The sequence below is a fragment of the Heloderma suspectum genome, chromosome 3 (genome assembly GCF_057233095.1).
Source record: "Heloderma suspectum isolate Gila_16-S chromosome 3, 16-S_ref, whole genome shotgun sequence".
Lineage (NCBI taxonomy): Eukaryota > Metazoa > Chordata > Lepidosauria > Squamata > Helodermatidae > Heloderma > Heloderma suspectum.
The window spans coordinates 239,305,513-239,320,524 of record NC_139460.1 but is presented as its reverse complement, the minus strand read 5'-3'; the positions used below and the strand labels follow the sequence as shown (position 1 = coordinate 239,320,524).

Below are 15,012 nucleotides of genomic sequence, written 5' to 3'. Positions count from 1 at the left end.
AGAATTTTATGCAAATTTAGTCATAGAGAAATATGTAAAATAAAGAACACTGGCTGAAAATACACATTCCCCCCATAGGCTAAAGCATGAAAATGCACATTTTGGGGGGAGTTGCACATTTGGGGGGATTTATGTATTGCGGGATTTACGCATTTTCACAAGTATGAATTTGCACAAATTCAGGGAATTCGGGAAAAATCCAATTCCATCAGTGAGCGGATGACAAAATGAAAGGCACCTGAAATCCACAAAATGCAGTCAGAACAGATTTTAGAAAATCCATATATCCTTACTTCTGAGTAACATGAATAGGATTGCACTGCAAGTACATACTTAAATACTGTGATGTATCCAAATGAATAGGGGGATATCTTATTTGTACGGCAGATACGCAATCATGGAGTTAACTTTCCACTGCTCCCTGGAGGAAACTGACCAGGAAATATTCGGAGGCCCACAAGCAGTAGAGGTTTCTTAGTTCAGTATAAACATCTGGAGAATAGCTTGATGCTAGACTAACATGACATATTGTTCCCTGGTGAGATTCATTTCATCTGTTCCATGGCATTTACATTATATTATTCCAGAGTTATACAAGATGCATGGGAACTTACCTTTTGAATCAGTTCAAAACCACTGATTTTGAACTGATCACCTGTGAGCTAGGGTGGATTAGGAGTATTTATTTTGAAGACCCTATAGATTTGTCGGAACTAGGAAGTGGCAGGATAATAAATTGCAGAAGTGTTTCTGAGCGTGTTTTAAGTGGCTGCATAAATCTTGGTTGTTGTCATTGTTGAAATCTAAATCGCACCCACAAATATTTTCTAAATAATAACAAATTCACAGCTCCTATGCCACCCTGTTGTCTAGACTGGCTTTTAAATAAATGTGCAGTTTGAAAAGTGAGCAGAGACATACACTTCACACATTTTATGATGATAAAATGCAAGAAAATGACATATTTTCTACAAGATTATCAACAGGAAATGGATAAATCTATGACAAGGATCAGTGAAGGACAAAGGTGCAAGCCCAGTCTTAGGAGCACAGAAGGGATGTACATCAAATTCAGGTGAAGCCTGAAGCTTCAGAAGAATCCGGCCACTTTAGTCTGGATCTGTTGCTTCCCAAGGCAAAGCGGGCTTCCCTCTGAAGGCAATAGAACCAAACCCACTTCAAAATGGGGCTTCATTACCAACACATGTTTTAGATATGTGGGAGACACTGAGACTTTATGTCTTGATAGCCCTAATAAAGCAAAGACTTTGGGATATTTCCTTCCAAGGTCTTCCTGCTTGTGCATGTGCAATTTTGCTCACCTTGTTTTTTAAGAAATCCTTTTCAGTTTGCTCCTTATTTGAGTAATTTGCATGCAGCTAAATACCATCACTTTGGCCCAATTTAATAATGTGCTACCTTCTCAAACACTTTGGGAAGCACATGATGTCTCCCTGTCCTGTAATAACAAGGAGGTGGAAATATGTGGAACATGTTTGCTCATTTTGCAAATTTCTACATTGGAGCAGGAGCTAGGCAGCAAATGGTTGCCCCTTTAGTGGCCATTTTACCAAGTAGATCAGCCCAACTGTATGATAAGTATCTGCTGTCAGATAAAATCCCATCACAGTAATGTTATCTGTGGCTCAATTCTGGTTAGTTGCAGTGAGACAAGGAATCAACTAACAATATGGTGTTGGAAGGTTGAACTGATGTTATTTATGCAGTTATTTATATTTTGTTTTGTAGACATATCTCTGACTGCTATTATTTCTGGACTGTTGACTGCAAGATTTTCTTAAATCTTGTATTTAAATTATTTTTATGTTTGTTTATTGTAAGCCACCTAGAGAACTTTATATTATGGAATGGCACATGAATGTAGTAGATAAAGAAATAAAAATAAAATCTGAAATGCCAATTAAAAATAAGCACAAAATCCCCCCTGATACCCGCTCCTGCTCCTTTTGTGTAGAACTTACTAGGGATGGGCGGAACGTTTACCTGCCGTTCTGGGAGGGGGTCCGCAGGGGGGAGGCAATCCATTCCTCCCCCCCGGAATCCTTTTCAGCCGGCTCCGCTCTGCGGCAATTCCACGGAGCTGCCAGCCAGCTCCGACGTGCCAACAATACGGCCGCCACGCCGTATCACTGGTTGAAGGGAGGGAAGTGACTATGGACGCAAATGGCATCCAGGATACCATTTGTGGCCGTGCTTTTTATTAACGCGATAGGCTACACAAATATTTGCGTAGCCTATTGTGTTAATGAAAAGCACCGACGCAAATGGCGTCCAGGACAACATTTGTGGCCGTAAAGGCCTTAGTTTAAGGTAAATGCAGCCATTTATGGCTGCATTTACCTTAAACTAAGGCCTTTACGGCTGCAAATGGCTTCCTGGATGCCATTTGCATCCACAGTCACTTCCCTTCAACCAGCAATATGGCATGGTGGCTGTATCGCTGGCAATCCAGATCCGGAGGATCCGGCTGAAGAGGATACTGCGCGGAGGCAGGGGTAAGTCTTCCTCATTAGAGTCTGTGGCAGAATTCTCCCCCATCCCTAGAACTTACACGCTTTCAAACACCTGACCAGGACTGCCTTATGTGTCTAGCTTGGAGTTGCAGAAGACAACAAATAAGAACATTCAGATTTGGAACCAATACAATATTTCTTAATGTAACATTCTTTCTTCAAGCTCTCTTTTCATTTAATTGTTATTTATCCCAGGTAAAGACTCATCAAAGAAGAAACACCAAGCCATCTTAAAGCATTCTAGCTTACTTTCTCGAATGTCTTCATGAGTGCTTTGTCTTTCATAGTCACCATCTGGTGTTCTTTCATTGCTCTTCTTGTTTTTCCCTCCTTTCTTGTTGCCATTTTTAGCTGACAGAAGAAAAGAGAAACATGTTACATGGTTTTTCCCAAATATAAACTATCAAAACATAAGGACAAAAAGTCAATACATTAACAAAATGAAGAAAATTCATCCCATGATTTTCAGTCCTTTGTGTTGTTGCCAAAACTAAATCGACAATTTCCATTTCTTTACAAATGCTCCAAAAGTCAGATAAACATTGGACACACTTCAGATTAGAATAATGATAGAATCATAGGGTTGGAAGGGGCCTACAAGACCATTGCATCCAACATCCTACTCAGTGCAAGAAGCCTGATTCACAGGCAGTCTCCCATCCAAGTACTAACCAGGGCAGACCCTGCTTAGCTTAAGAGATCAGACAAGATCAGGCACATCCAGCCCTTTGCTTCACATATGCATGTCTTATTAATTCACTGGGACATGCAATGCAATCCTGTGTGTGTTCACTCAGAAGTAGGGATGGGGGAGAATTTCTCCCCGAAACTTCGGGGGGGCGAGTGCCAACGTGTTCGGCCCCCCGAAGTAGTTTCGGGGAGAAATTCTCCGCACCCCCCCTGCACCCCGCACCCCTCCCGGGATGGGACTTACCTTTCCCAAATGTCCCTCCTGGCGGTGGGTCCCGGCGGCGGTTCAGCAGGTCTTCGACAGGGGCAGAGGCGGCAGCCGGTCTTTCGACTGGCTGCCGCCGCCGCCATTCCAATAAAAGTAAAAAAAAAAAACGCCCCCGTGATAGGCTACATGACGATTAACGTAGCCTATCACGGCTAGATTTGCAAAGTCAGCCGTGATAGGCTACATTAATCGTCACGTAGCCTATCATGGGTGACTTTAAAAAAAAAAGCGCATACGGCTAATGGCGGCCCCCATAGGGAGCCGCCATTCAAGTTCCTTATTTGGTCGCTGTAGTCTACATAAAGATTTACGTAGACAGCAGCGACCAAATAAGGAACGCGAATGGCGGCTCCCTATGGGGGCCGCCATTTGCGTACGCACTTTTTTTTTTTTTTTAAGTCACCCGTGATAGGCTACGTGACGATTAACGTAGCCTATCACAGCTGACGTTGCAGATCTAGCCGTGATAGGCTAGGTTAATCGTCACGTAGCCTATCACGGGGGCGTTGTGTGTTTTTTTTAACTTTTTATTTCGCGGCTGGGCAAGGCGAGGCGCCTCCTCCCCGGCCTGAATTTCTGCCGGGCGAGGCGGGAAGCCTCCCCCCCCGGCCTGAACTTTGGGGGGAGCAGCGAAGCACCTCCCCCCCACCGTGAACAAGCTGCGAGACCAGGTAAGTGGCTTTCGTGCACTCCTACTCAAAAGTAAGTTCCACAGTAAGGATGGACGAAAGTCCCTTACCTGGTCCCGCAGCTTGCTTCACGGTGGGGGGGAGGCGCTTCGGTTCTCCCCCCCGAAATTCTTGGCGGGGGGGAGGCGCCCCACCCCTCCCGGCCGAAATTCAGGCCGGGGGGGTGCCCCATCCCTCACCGCTGAAATTCTGGCTGGGGGGAAGCGCCCCGTCTCCCCAGCCGCGAAATAAAAAAGTTATGGGGGAAAAAAAAAACAAGTGATAGGCTACGTAACGATTTACGTAGCCTATCACGGCTAGATTTTCAAAGTCAGCCGTGATAGGCTACGTAAATCATTACGTAGCCTATCACTGCTGACTTTGAAAAAAAAAAGGCCATGGGCGCCACCATTTGCGTTCCTTATTTAGGCACGGGTAGTCTACGTAAAGATTTACGTAGACTACGGTGAAAATAAGGGCAACGCTATTTGCATTTCCCTTATTTTCGCCATAGTCTACGTAAATCTTTACGTAGACTACCCGTGCCCAAATAAGGAACGCAAATGGCAGCGCCCATGGGCGCTGCCATTTGCATACGCGCTTTTTTTTTTTTTCAAAGTCAGCTGTGATAGGCTACGTAATGATTTACGTAGTCTGTCACGGCTGACTGTGAAAATCTAGCCGTGATAGGCTACGTAAATTGTTACGTAGCCTATCACGTGTTTTTTTTATTATTATTTTACTGGGAAATGGCGGCGGCGGCAGCCGGTCGGAAGACCGGCCACTGCCCCCGCCGTCACGCCGCCGAAACGCTGCCAGGACCCGCTGCCGAGAAGGACATTCGACAGAGGTAAGTCCCATCCGGGGGGGGCGGGGGGGCAGAGAATTTCCCCACCGATTTCAGGGGGCCAAATGCGTTGGCATTCAGCCACCCTGAGATTTGTGGAGAAATTCTCCGCCATCCCTATTCCACAGACCTAAGTGGGGCTTACTTACTCCCATAGACAGGGTTGTAGCCTAAGTGCCAGTGATTGGCACTTAGAATTTAGGCTGTGCCTAAAGTCCTGCTCAGGCATTTGAAGGCATGTAAGCTCCACACCAGAGCTGTTGAACCACTTTCAGCCTGAAGGCCAAATTCAATTTTGTAGAAGCCCTCAGGGGCATGCATCGCACTGGTAGGTAGGACCAAAGGTAAAATGGGCCAAGGGCCAAGGCAAAGGGGGAGGGAGCAAAATACCAAAACCACCAGCATATTTTAGCTTCACATCTGACTACCAGTAACTAAGCCTTAGAAGAGGGATTTGAACCTTTAGAATGGGGGGGGGGGGCAATGCAAAATCACCAAATGATTGGCAATCAGGGGAAAGGAGGTGGGGCCAGGAGACGGGGTCATGGCCATCTGGAGGGGGAGGGGGAACAAGATTTGCCCCCACCTCTGTTGTTCACATTGCCCTCCATGGTTGGATCGACAGTTGAGCTCCTTTCATTTGTGAGGCATCACTGCGCCAGTATGGGGGGGGGATGCAATTTATTTATTCATTCATTTGCAACATTTTTATCCTGCCCTATATCATTAGGATCTCAGGGCAGCATACAGATAAAATCAATTTAAACAATATAAAACAATAAATAATTTAAATAGCCAAAAACATATTAAATAATTTAAGCTAGCTAATTCCAATTCAAAACCTAAAACAATAAAACAGTGCTCACTTACGGAATTCAGATAGCCCTCAAAGCCTTTGGTGAAAAGACATGTTTTAACCTGGCACCAAAATGAAACCAAGGTAAGCACCAATCAGGCCTCCAAGGGCAAAGCATTCTACATTGAGGTGCCACAGCAGATAAGGCCCTCTCCCACTTTCCACCATAGTGTATGCCTTGCATTGGAGGAGGACTCCTCCAACACATCTCATGTGCTGCTTTGTGGGCACATATTAATATATACAGTGTGGTATCCTCTGTGTTCAAGTACCACACACCAATGCATAGTGTTGTCATGGTGGGAGAAGTAGGAGAAGTGATTGTGTGTGTTTTATTGCTTGTGCTTATAGCACATGCAAATGCACAAGACACATGCTGCTGTTTCAGACTGTTTTTTTAGCTTTAAAGTCTGGTAATTGCATGCACATCCTCAAAGCTGTGAAGGAATGCAGGTTTTAAAATAAATTATACAGTTACTCAAGCTGCACAGCTCTGTAGGTGTGCAGTGAAAAATACCCACACCCACTCCGCCTAAAATCACAGATTTTCTGCCCACACAAATCCAATCAAAATCCTTACAAGGAAAGAAAAGGGAAAGGGAACAAGGAAATATGGAGGGGGGAAGGGAGTGGGATTTTGCAAAATAGGTTCTATAGCTTTGAAGCCACTCCCACTGGTAAGACTTATAATTCTGCTAGATTGGAACATGCATGACTTGATAGTGCCCAGAAACCTCAATCACAGAAAAAAAATGTCATGATAAAAGTAGTTTGGAAAAGAAACAGAATACTGAGGGAGATGTAGCTTCAGGACAAAGGGTTAGGGCAGCCTGGCTGGGAAATTATGGGAGGGTGCCAGGTTGGAGAAAGCTGGGTTGGCGGGGGGGGGGGGGGGTGACGTGCCATGTACATGAGCCAAATTTTACAGTTCCAGGATAAGCTAGTGTCAATTGGCCCCATGTGTTCGATTTTTATTATTGTGAGGACTTTTCAATCTCTAGTGTATTATTTATCATTATTGTTTTTAACCCAGGTTTTTTTTAACCTGCTTTATTGTGTAAGCCACAATGAGGGGGCGGGGTTGTTATTGGGTAGCGTATAAACACCATAAATAAGCTTTCAAACACCTGATCAGGGCATAACTCAGGGCACTGAGTTATGTGTTTCATTTAAAAGGGCAATAAAGTGCACATTGAATAAAGCAACCTAGTTTTTAATGGCAATCTTGCACAAGTGTGCACAATCACAAGTCCTCTTGTCTGCTATGTAGCCCCTCAGAGGCATATTCCCCTCTTGTAAATATCCTTGTCAGTTTCATCCTCTCCACACACTACTTCCTTTAGCCCAGCACAGCCAGGTTCTGGAGTTGTCAAAGAACTTGTCAATTTCATCCTCCACTTCAGCACTTCCTGAGCAAAGGGTATGAGGGGACCCTGGGTGGATTTTACAAGTTCTATGACTAGTATGGAATATGACTCTGATGGGCTAAGGAAAGTAGTGTGTAGAAAGGATGAAACTGACAAAGATATTGACAAAACAGGAATATACCTGGGCGGGGCTACATAGCAGACAGGTGGACTTGCAATCGTGTGCACTAATGCAAGATCACCATTAAAAAAAGTTACAACACCATTTTTGCAAATTTCAAGATCCCCTCTCCCCCCAAAATTGCACAAATTGCCACTATTAAAAAAAAAAAAAAAAAAAAGGAATCCATATATTGGCTTGACTCACTACAGATCAAGTTGATGCCAGTGTGGGGGAAAGAAACAAAATCTACAGGGCCAAACCAGAAAAATCCTTTGAGTTTTCACCCCTAAATTGAATTCTCATACATCCCTACAGCCAGGGTGCCAAACAGGATTTCCCCAGCACCAACTTCTGAAATTGCCACTCCAAGAAAGAGTGGAGTCACTGTAGAATACTGCCTCCAAGTGCCACTTCAGAGAGATGCCTCAAAAGGATACCATTTTGATGCCACCGCACACTAGGTGACACATTGTCTAAGAATGGACTATTGGAGACTGGCTGGAAATTATCCAATACAGTGTGGTTCAGGGAGGAATTTTTAAACAACATCTGACAACCACCTCTTTTGGTCAAGCTGGAATTACAGCTGTTGTAAAGAGGCATTAACCATTACCCATCACTCAGCCAGTCCCACCGGTTGCTTTTATAAGTGAGGAAGGGCAAGAGTCTAGCATACATGTAGTAGGTCTTATTTCTCCAAGGATCCTGTCCACATCTTCAGGCTGTAGGTATCCATTATATGTGGGGAAGCAGAGGCTAAAGTTATGCCCACTGGACCTATGGCATCCACACTGGCACAGACACAAATTAGTTTATCTGCGAAGTGTCATGCAAATTGATCACAAAAGGGCTTTGGGTGGTTTACATTTTCTTCTCATAGGCCGGAATTTAATAGGCCTTTGACCACCTGATGAAAGCTTTGTTGGGTGACTGCGCAGATACAATAGTGGCAGAAAAGAATACTTCCCTCAGGGTTTCAGATGGGCTCTAGCCTGTGTTTGGTTGGATTTGCTCTGAGCTTTCCAACAACATCACTCTAGTTGAAGTTCTACTCATTTCATCACTGCCAGCTCCCTGGAAAGCAAGAGGGCTCATTTCACTCTACTCAATGAGAAACAATGCTCAAGAGCGATCATGTCAACTGCCTAGGGCATTTCACCATTCCAGGGGTCAACCAGAGCTTTGACAGAATCTCCTGCTGAGGTGACAGAAAAATCCCTATCAGATAATGATTTGGAGTCATCAGCATGGACCATCTTAATTGATCATCTGCCCCTGCAGAGGCTCTGAATACCAGTAAGTTTTAAAGAAGAGAGGACAGGCAAGCATCTGTGTGGGATGCTCTGGGACAGCCTTCCCCAACCCGATGCCCTCCAGATGTTTTGGGCTACAGTTCCCAGCAACCCAGACCCATGCTGGCTGAGACTGATGGGTGCTGAAGTCCAAAGCATCTGGAGGGCATCAGGTTTGGGGAGGCTGCTCTAGGACCTGGAGTCTAGGTTTAAATAGAAGGTCTACCTTCTTATGTCATTGAGTTTAATACTCCCAAGCTCAGAAATACAAATCTTGACAACTGATAACACTTGCCTCAAATAGAAGTCCTTCCTCCAGCTGTTCCCACCCACACTTCCTGGCTCTCAGCCAAAGCAGTGTGGAAAACACCAGAGGGGAGAGAAAGCCAAGAGAGACATTCTTCTCCTATCATTACACAACTTCTACCTTACACAAGCCAGGTAAGGGGATAGGAGGGTGGAGGGACAGGAATTGGAGGTTTATGTGTGTCTGTTGGGGCGAGGGGGGGTATTGGGGAGGGATCAAACCTCATCATCCTCTCATTAAAATCATCAGGGGCATGACGGGGTCTGATTTCGATAAGAACTGGGCTCAGAATAACATGGGCTATTTTCCAATCTTTGGGGGAAGTTGAATTTTGTGAGCCTTACTGGGGAGTTTGCCCAGCCAATAGTCTGAATATCTGCACAGCCATATTAATGACACAAGACAGGCAACATTATGGAACTTAAGTTTAATTTCAATGGAAAGCTTACAGTACAATCTTATACATGCCTATTCCTAGTTAAGTGTGTATAGGATTTCAGTCCTAAACCCATACTTAACTCACTCTCTCTCTCTCTCTCTCTCTCTCTCTCTCTCTCCCTGAAATCAATGTAATGAAAAATCTACAGCTGGGTTTTACCCACTGCTAGCAGAATCTGTCCCGCTATGAAATTAGATGCATGTATTACATTCCTAAGAGAGTCAATCTGCTTTTTTTTTTTTTAGACAGAAGAACCAGTTTCAGGCATCAAATGTATATATGAGCAAGAATACAAGATAAGAGGCCCTAGGGACCAATGGGTTGATTTGTGCCCTAAGTTTTTACAGGCAATAACCTCCTTCTTTTGATGAATGATATGACTCTGAGGAAGCCAGACAACTTCATACAAAAGTTCATGACCCAATAAGCCAGTTATTCCCATAAGTGTTTCATAAAGAGTAATATGAAGGCACTGACTGCTTAAGTCTCAGGGAACAGCATTAATAAAGGCTGTGAAATGAAAACAAGCTGGAAAGTGGAAACTCCTTTCCATCACTGGCAAGTAGAAGAACATGGCAGGTTTCCTATTTTCTCTTCCAAACTCAGCCAAAGAATTAGTTTAAATTCCACCTGGGGCAGGGCAGCAAACAAAAGAGACAGTGTGTCTTTCACATATTCAGACTGCTTAAGGCGCAAATTTAGATCCTGATCTTTACCAAAGTACAGGCATTTGGAATATATTTGGCCCTCATCTAGAGATTCAAGACAGGCGTGTGATTCACAACAGTAAAGCATCACAGCTGACAGACCTATGAACACCTAGCTGGTTGTAGATCTCACTGATCTATCATTTTAAAATTATGCTGCTTGCTGACTTGGGCATCCTGGAGGCAGGATGGTGGGATATTTTAAATGAAAAATAAGCAAACAAATCTGAAATACACTCCGGTGTTAAGTCGTGTTTCTTTGGATCCCTGATTCAGAGTTTTGACTACCCTTCACTCAAAAGATTTAGATTGATTTTATGCATGCCACTTAAAACCCTTTTTGTAAAGGCTATTGCAACCTCCTCCCACAATTTACGCTGCCCATCCTCTGCCCATTTTGCAATTTGGGGTGGGAGTGGGTGGGATGACATTGGCAAGTGGGGGTGAAACTCACCAGCCTGACATTGTTTTCCTTCTGGTGGTCCCCAGTCCCACTCCCCATCCTTCCAGAATTATGCTACGTTATGATGTGGTGTGATTCCAGGAGCATTCTGGGGGACGAGATCCTCAGGGCATTTTGGGAGATGGGAAGGCCAACAACTGGGAGGAAAGAAACTATGCTACTGCAGCTGCTAAAAGCAGTGGCAAAAAACAAAAACCCACCGCTTACTGCCACTCATAAGATACCCCACCCATGAACTCTTTACCTTATTTTGTGCTCTTGGAAATTGGCCCCTCTTTTGCTCCCACCCCTCAAATTTCAAGTCAAAGTTTGAGAATGCAAACTTTTGGCACAGCACTCCTCCTTTTGGCCTCTCTCCTGGCATTTTTGTTTGTGTTCAAAAGATAGAAATACACTTGCACAAGGCTTTTAAATGGACTGATTGCTAGGGATGGCGGGGGGGATTTTGTTTGTTTTTTATTTTTAAATGAACCAACCCTTGTTCACATATTTTAGGGATGTACGAAAGTCACTTACCTTTTACGAAATTTGATTCGCGGTGGGGGGGAGGCGCTCCGTCCCTCCCCCCGAAATTCTGGCAGGGGGGGAGGCATCCCGTCCTTCCCCCCCAAAATTCTGGCCGTGGGGGAGGTGCTCCGTCCCTCCCCCCCAAAAAATTCTGGCCGGGGGGGAGGCGCCCCATCCCTCCCGCTGCGAATCCTGGCCGGCCAGGTCTGCAAATGGCGGCGGCCATAGCCGCCGCTATTTGTGTCCCTGCAGTCAGCCGTGATAGGCTACATAAATGTTTATGTAGCCTATCACGACCGAGTTAAAAAAAAAAACGCACATACGCAAATGGCGGCACCCATGGGCGCCGCCATTTGTGTTCCTTATTTTGGCAGGTCTAGTCTACGTAAACATTTATGTAGAATACGGCGAAAATAAGGGGAACGCAAATAGCGTAGCGTCTACGCTATTTGCGTTCCCCTTATTTTCGCCGTAGTCTACATAAATGTTTACGTAGACTAGACCTGCCAAAATAAGGAATGCAAATGGCGGCGCCCATGGGTGCCGCCATTTGCATACGTGCGGGTTTTTTTTCTTTTTTAACTCAGCCGTGATAGGCTACTAGGGTTGGCGGAGAATTTCTCCCCGAAACTTCGGGGGGGCGAGCACCAACATGTTCGGCCCCCCGAACAAGTTTCGGGGAGAAATTCTCTGCACCCCCCCACCCCCCGCACCCCCCCCGGGACAGGACTTACCTTTGGCGAATGTCCCTCCCGGCGGCGGGTCCGGCTGGTGGTTCGTTGGGTCTTCGTCCGGGGCGGGAGTGGCAGCCGGTCTTTCAACCGGCTGCCGCCGCTGCCACCACCATTCCAATCAAAGAAAAAAAAAACGCCCCCGTGATAGGCTACGTGATGATTAACGTAGCCTATCACGGCTAGATTTGCAAAGTCAGCCGTGATAGGCTACGTAAATCGTCACGTAGCCTATCACGGGTGACTTTAAAAAAAAAAAAAAGCGCGCACGGATAATGGCGGCCCCCATAGGGAGCCGCCATTCCCGTTCCTTATTTGGTCGCTGTAGTCTACGTAAAGATTTACGTAGATTACGGTGAAAATAAGGGCAACGCTATTTGCGTTGCCCTTATTTTCGCCGTGTCCATGTAAATTAAATCATACTTCATAACAGGATTTACGATTGAAAACATGTGAAACTGACACAGGCTGAAATTGACAGATTCATCCTTTGGTATTGATCACCATACAGGAGGGTGGATTTACAATTACCTTCAACCTTCCTCTGATTTTTGGATTGCATGTGAACTGAAGTGTTCTCTCTGAAGAACATTTTTAGTCCTCCATCCACCATTTCCCCCACAGAGTGGGGAATAGCTTTTTCTAAATACTACTACTACTACTACTACTAAATTAACCTCTCCTCTCTATATGGATTTCTCTTTAATCACGATTAATAGGCATCATCTCATAAACACTAGAACATTGTGCCACCTTCTTTATGGATACTTTCCACTGCAACAACTTTGGATTGCCAAGATCTAGGTTTGCAGAGCTCTGGGTTTCACCACTCAAAAACAGTGCAGCCACCAACTGTGGTAGAGAGATAGTGAGTGATAACAAAGGAAAGAGAGACCCCCACTTGTCATACCACAAGAGCTTTTGATGTGGCATAAGCAAAGTGAAAAAGAAGAAAGAGGAGAAAAGAAAAAACACAGTGAAGGGAGGAAGCCCTGATTCTGAACCAAACACTTTTCTGCTTGAAACGTAAGATGGAAAGGAAGGGAAAAGGGAACTGAGGGAAGAAAATACAGACACTATCTGTTCAGCAAAGCAAAAAGGAAGAAGAGAAGTTATTTATTTAAAAGATTTATAGGCTGCCTTTTAGGGGAAACTCTCCCAAAGCAGGATACAAAATTCAAAACCACAACACACACACACACATAATAATAAAACAACAATTAAGTAACAATTAGAACAAGAATAAATAACTGAAACCAGATAATACCATATATCTAATGGCATCCAATAAAATCCTGACTCAACTATAGGCCAAGTTAAATACTTATTTAGGGTCTGCCTGGAGGCCTGTAATGATCAGGCCTGGAGGACATAAATTGGAACAGAGTTCCACAAGCAGCGGGGCCACTACTGAGGAGGCCCTGTCCCTCATGCCCACCAAACTCATTGCTTTGACAGGAGGGCACACAAGTAGGGTATCCACTGTAGATCTCAGAGCACAGACAGGTTGGGATAGTGAGGAGGAAGAGGAGGAGGAGGGGGAATAAAGGAATATTCACATTGCCCCCCACTAAAGTACATATCTGTCTATCTATCTATTCACAAATGGGAACTCAATTTTCTTCTGTACCTGTGACCACGTGGTTAGAAGCCTACCCATTAGTTCTCTTTGTCCTTCTCCCTCTCCCCACATCCCCTATACTGAAGCATCTTTAAGATTTTGTTTAATATTTAAGAGTCCATGTGCGTTCATGAGCTCTGCAGCACACAGTTGTTTTCAAAAAATGCAAGGCAGTGAGAGGTTAAATGGACAGGAATGCTTGCCTTGTATACCAAGCAATTGGTTTGCACTGCTGGGGTAGAGAGGTGGGTGGGTGGGTATTAATGTGGTGAGGCAGAGTTACACAATGCATTGTGGGTCTGCATCTGAGTCTAGTTGCAGGGCACTGTGGACCAGAACCAGGGAAGGCAAGCGGGGTGGAGGGTGGGATGTCTTCTCCTGCACTAGCTGGAGGGGGTAACATTTAAACTGGGAACAGCAGAACTGTTCTGTGTACCATAGTAATGTGCATTAATGTGCACAGAAGATTCCTATCATAAGGGATAATTAAAGTACTTTAAAATGCACATAATTTCAACCCGAGAAATTGAAGGCACTTGTTGACACTGATAAAAATGAGCACAGAAACAGGAAAGGTGTTTTGGCTCAGCCTTAAAGACACATGTACATTCCCAAGGAAATGAACTTGGTGTACATGCAACTAGTGGTTGCAGCTAGATAATTTTAGACCCTGGACTTTATGGTTGGGGGGGGGGGCTTTTAGATGGCCATGTATACTAGTTCATTTGTGAAGCATACAGCTAACATTTCTCTTCTCTCCCTACACACTGCTATTCCATGCTTTACAACGGCTTCTACATTCCTGATATGTGTTAGAACAACAGCAGCAGCAACACTGTTTGCTAAGCCTGATTTAAAAAATAAACAAACCTTGAGCATGTGCAGCTTTGCATTTGAAATGCACTTAAATCATAGCACTACTACAGGAATAAAATGGGGTTGACTTCTGCTGCCCTGATGCCCTCATCACCAGCCACTTTCTGGGTGGTCATTTGGGGTCCCCCTGGGATGTGGGGCCCTGAACTCTGGCCCCAAGGTCCAGCGCAAGCTACACCACTGCATCCAGCATAGAAAACATGTAGCTTTGGCACAACAACACTTCAAAAATTAGGAATGTAACACAGTTAGAAATGGCTTTCTTTACATGAATGTAATGGAGAAAAGACATTTGGCATGGAGGCATTCCAGAATAAGGAATGTTCCCTTAAATAAAGTACATCTGGGAACTGTGGCTAGATATTTTTATCCTAGGCTTACTTGGATGGAAAACATAGCTCTCATCCTAAAAGGTTTCCTATGTAATCTTTCCCTGCCAAGAAAATCTTTATATTATGGGTGGATGGTGTACATTTTAGTTGGATATTTCTCTCATGCTACAGTAAGGCTTTGCAGGGACAGGGGAACAGGAATGTAATAATAACACTTGGCATTTGTTTAATACTTTGGTTGCAGCCTTTCCGAACCTTGGGTCCCCAGATGTTGTTGGACTACAACTCCCATCATTCCCAGCAAAGGTTGGGTAGGCTGCTTTACAGTGTTCAAAGTACTTCAC

General features: G+C 44.6%; 1 protein-coding gene across 1 annotated transcript in view; it reads right to left on the bottom strand.

Moving 5' to 3' along the window:
* Window positions 1-15,012, bottom strand: part of CPXM2 (carboxypeptidase X, M14 family member 2) — a 147,992-nt gene that overhangs the window by 125,758 nt on the left and 7,222 nt on the right. The window contains exon 2 of the mRNA XM_084845970.1: window positions 2,784-2,885. Coding sequence (XP_084702096.1) covers window positions 2,784-2,885 — 102 coding nt within the window. The remainder of the gene's footprint in view (window positions 1-2,783; window positions 2,886-15,012) is intronic.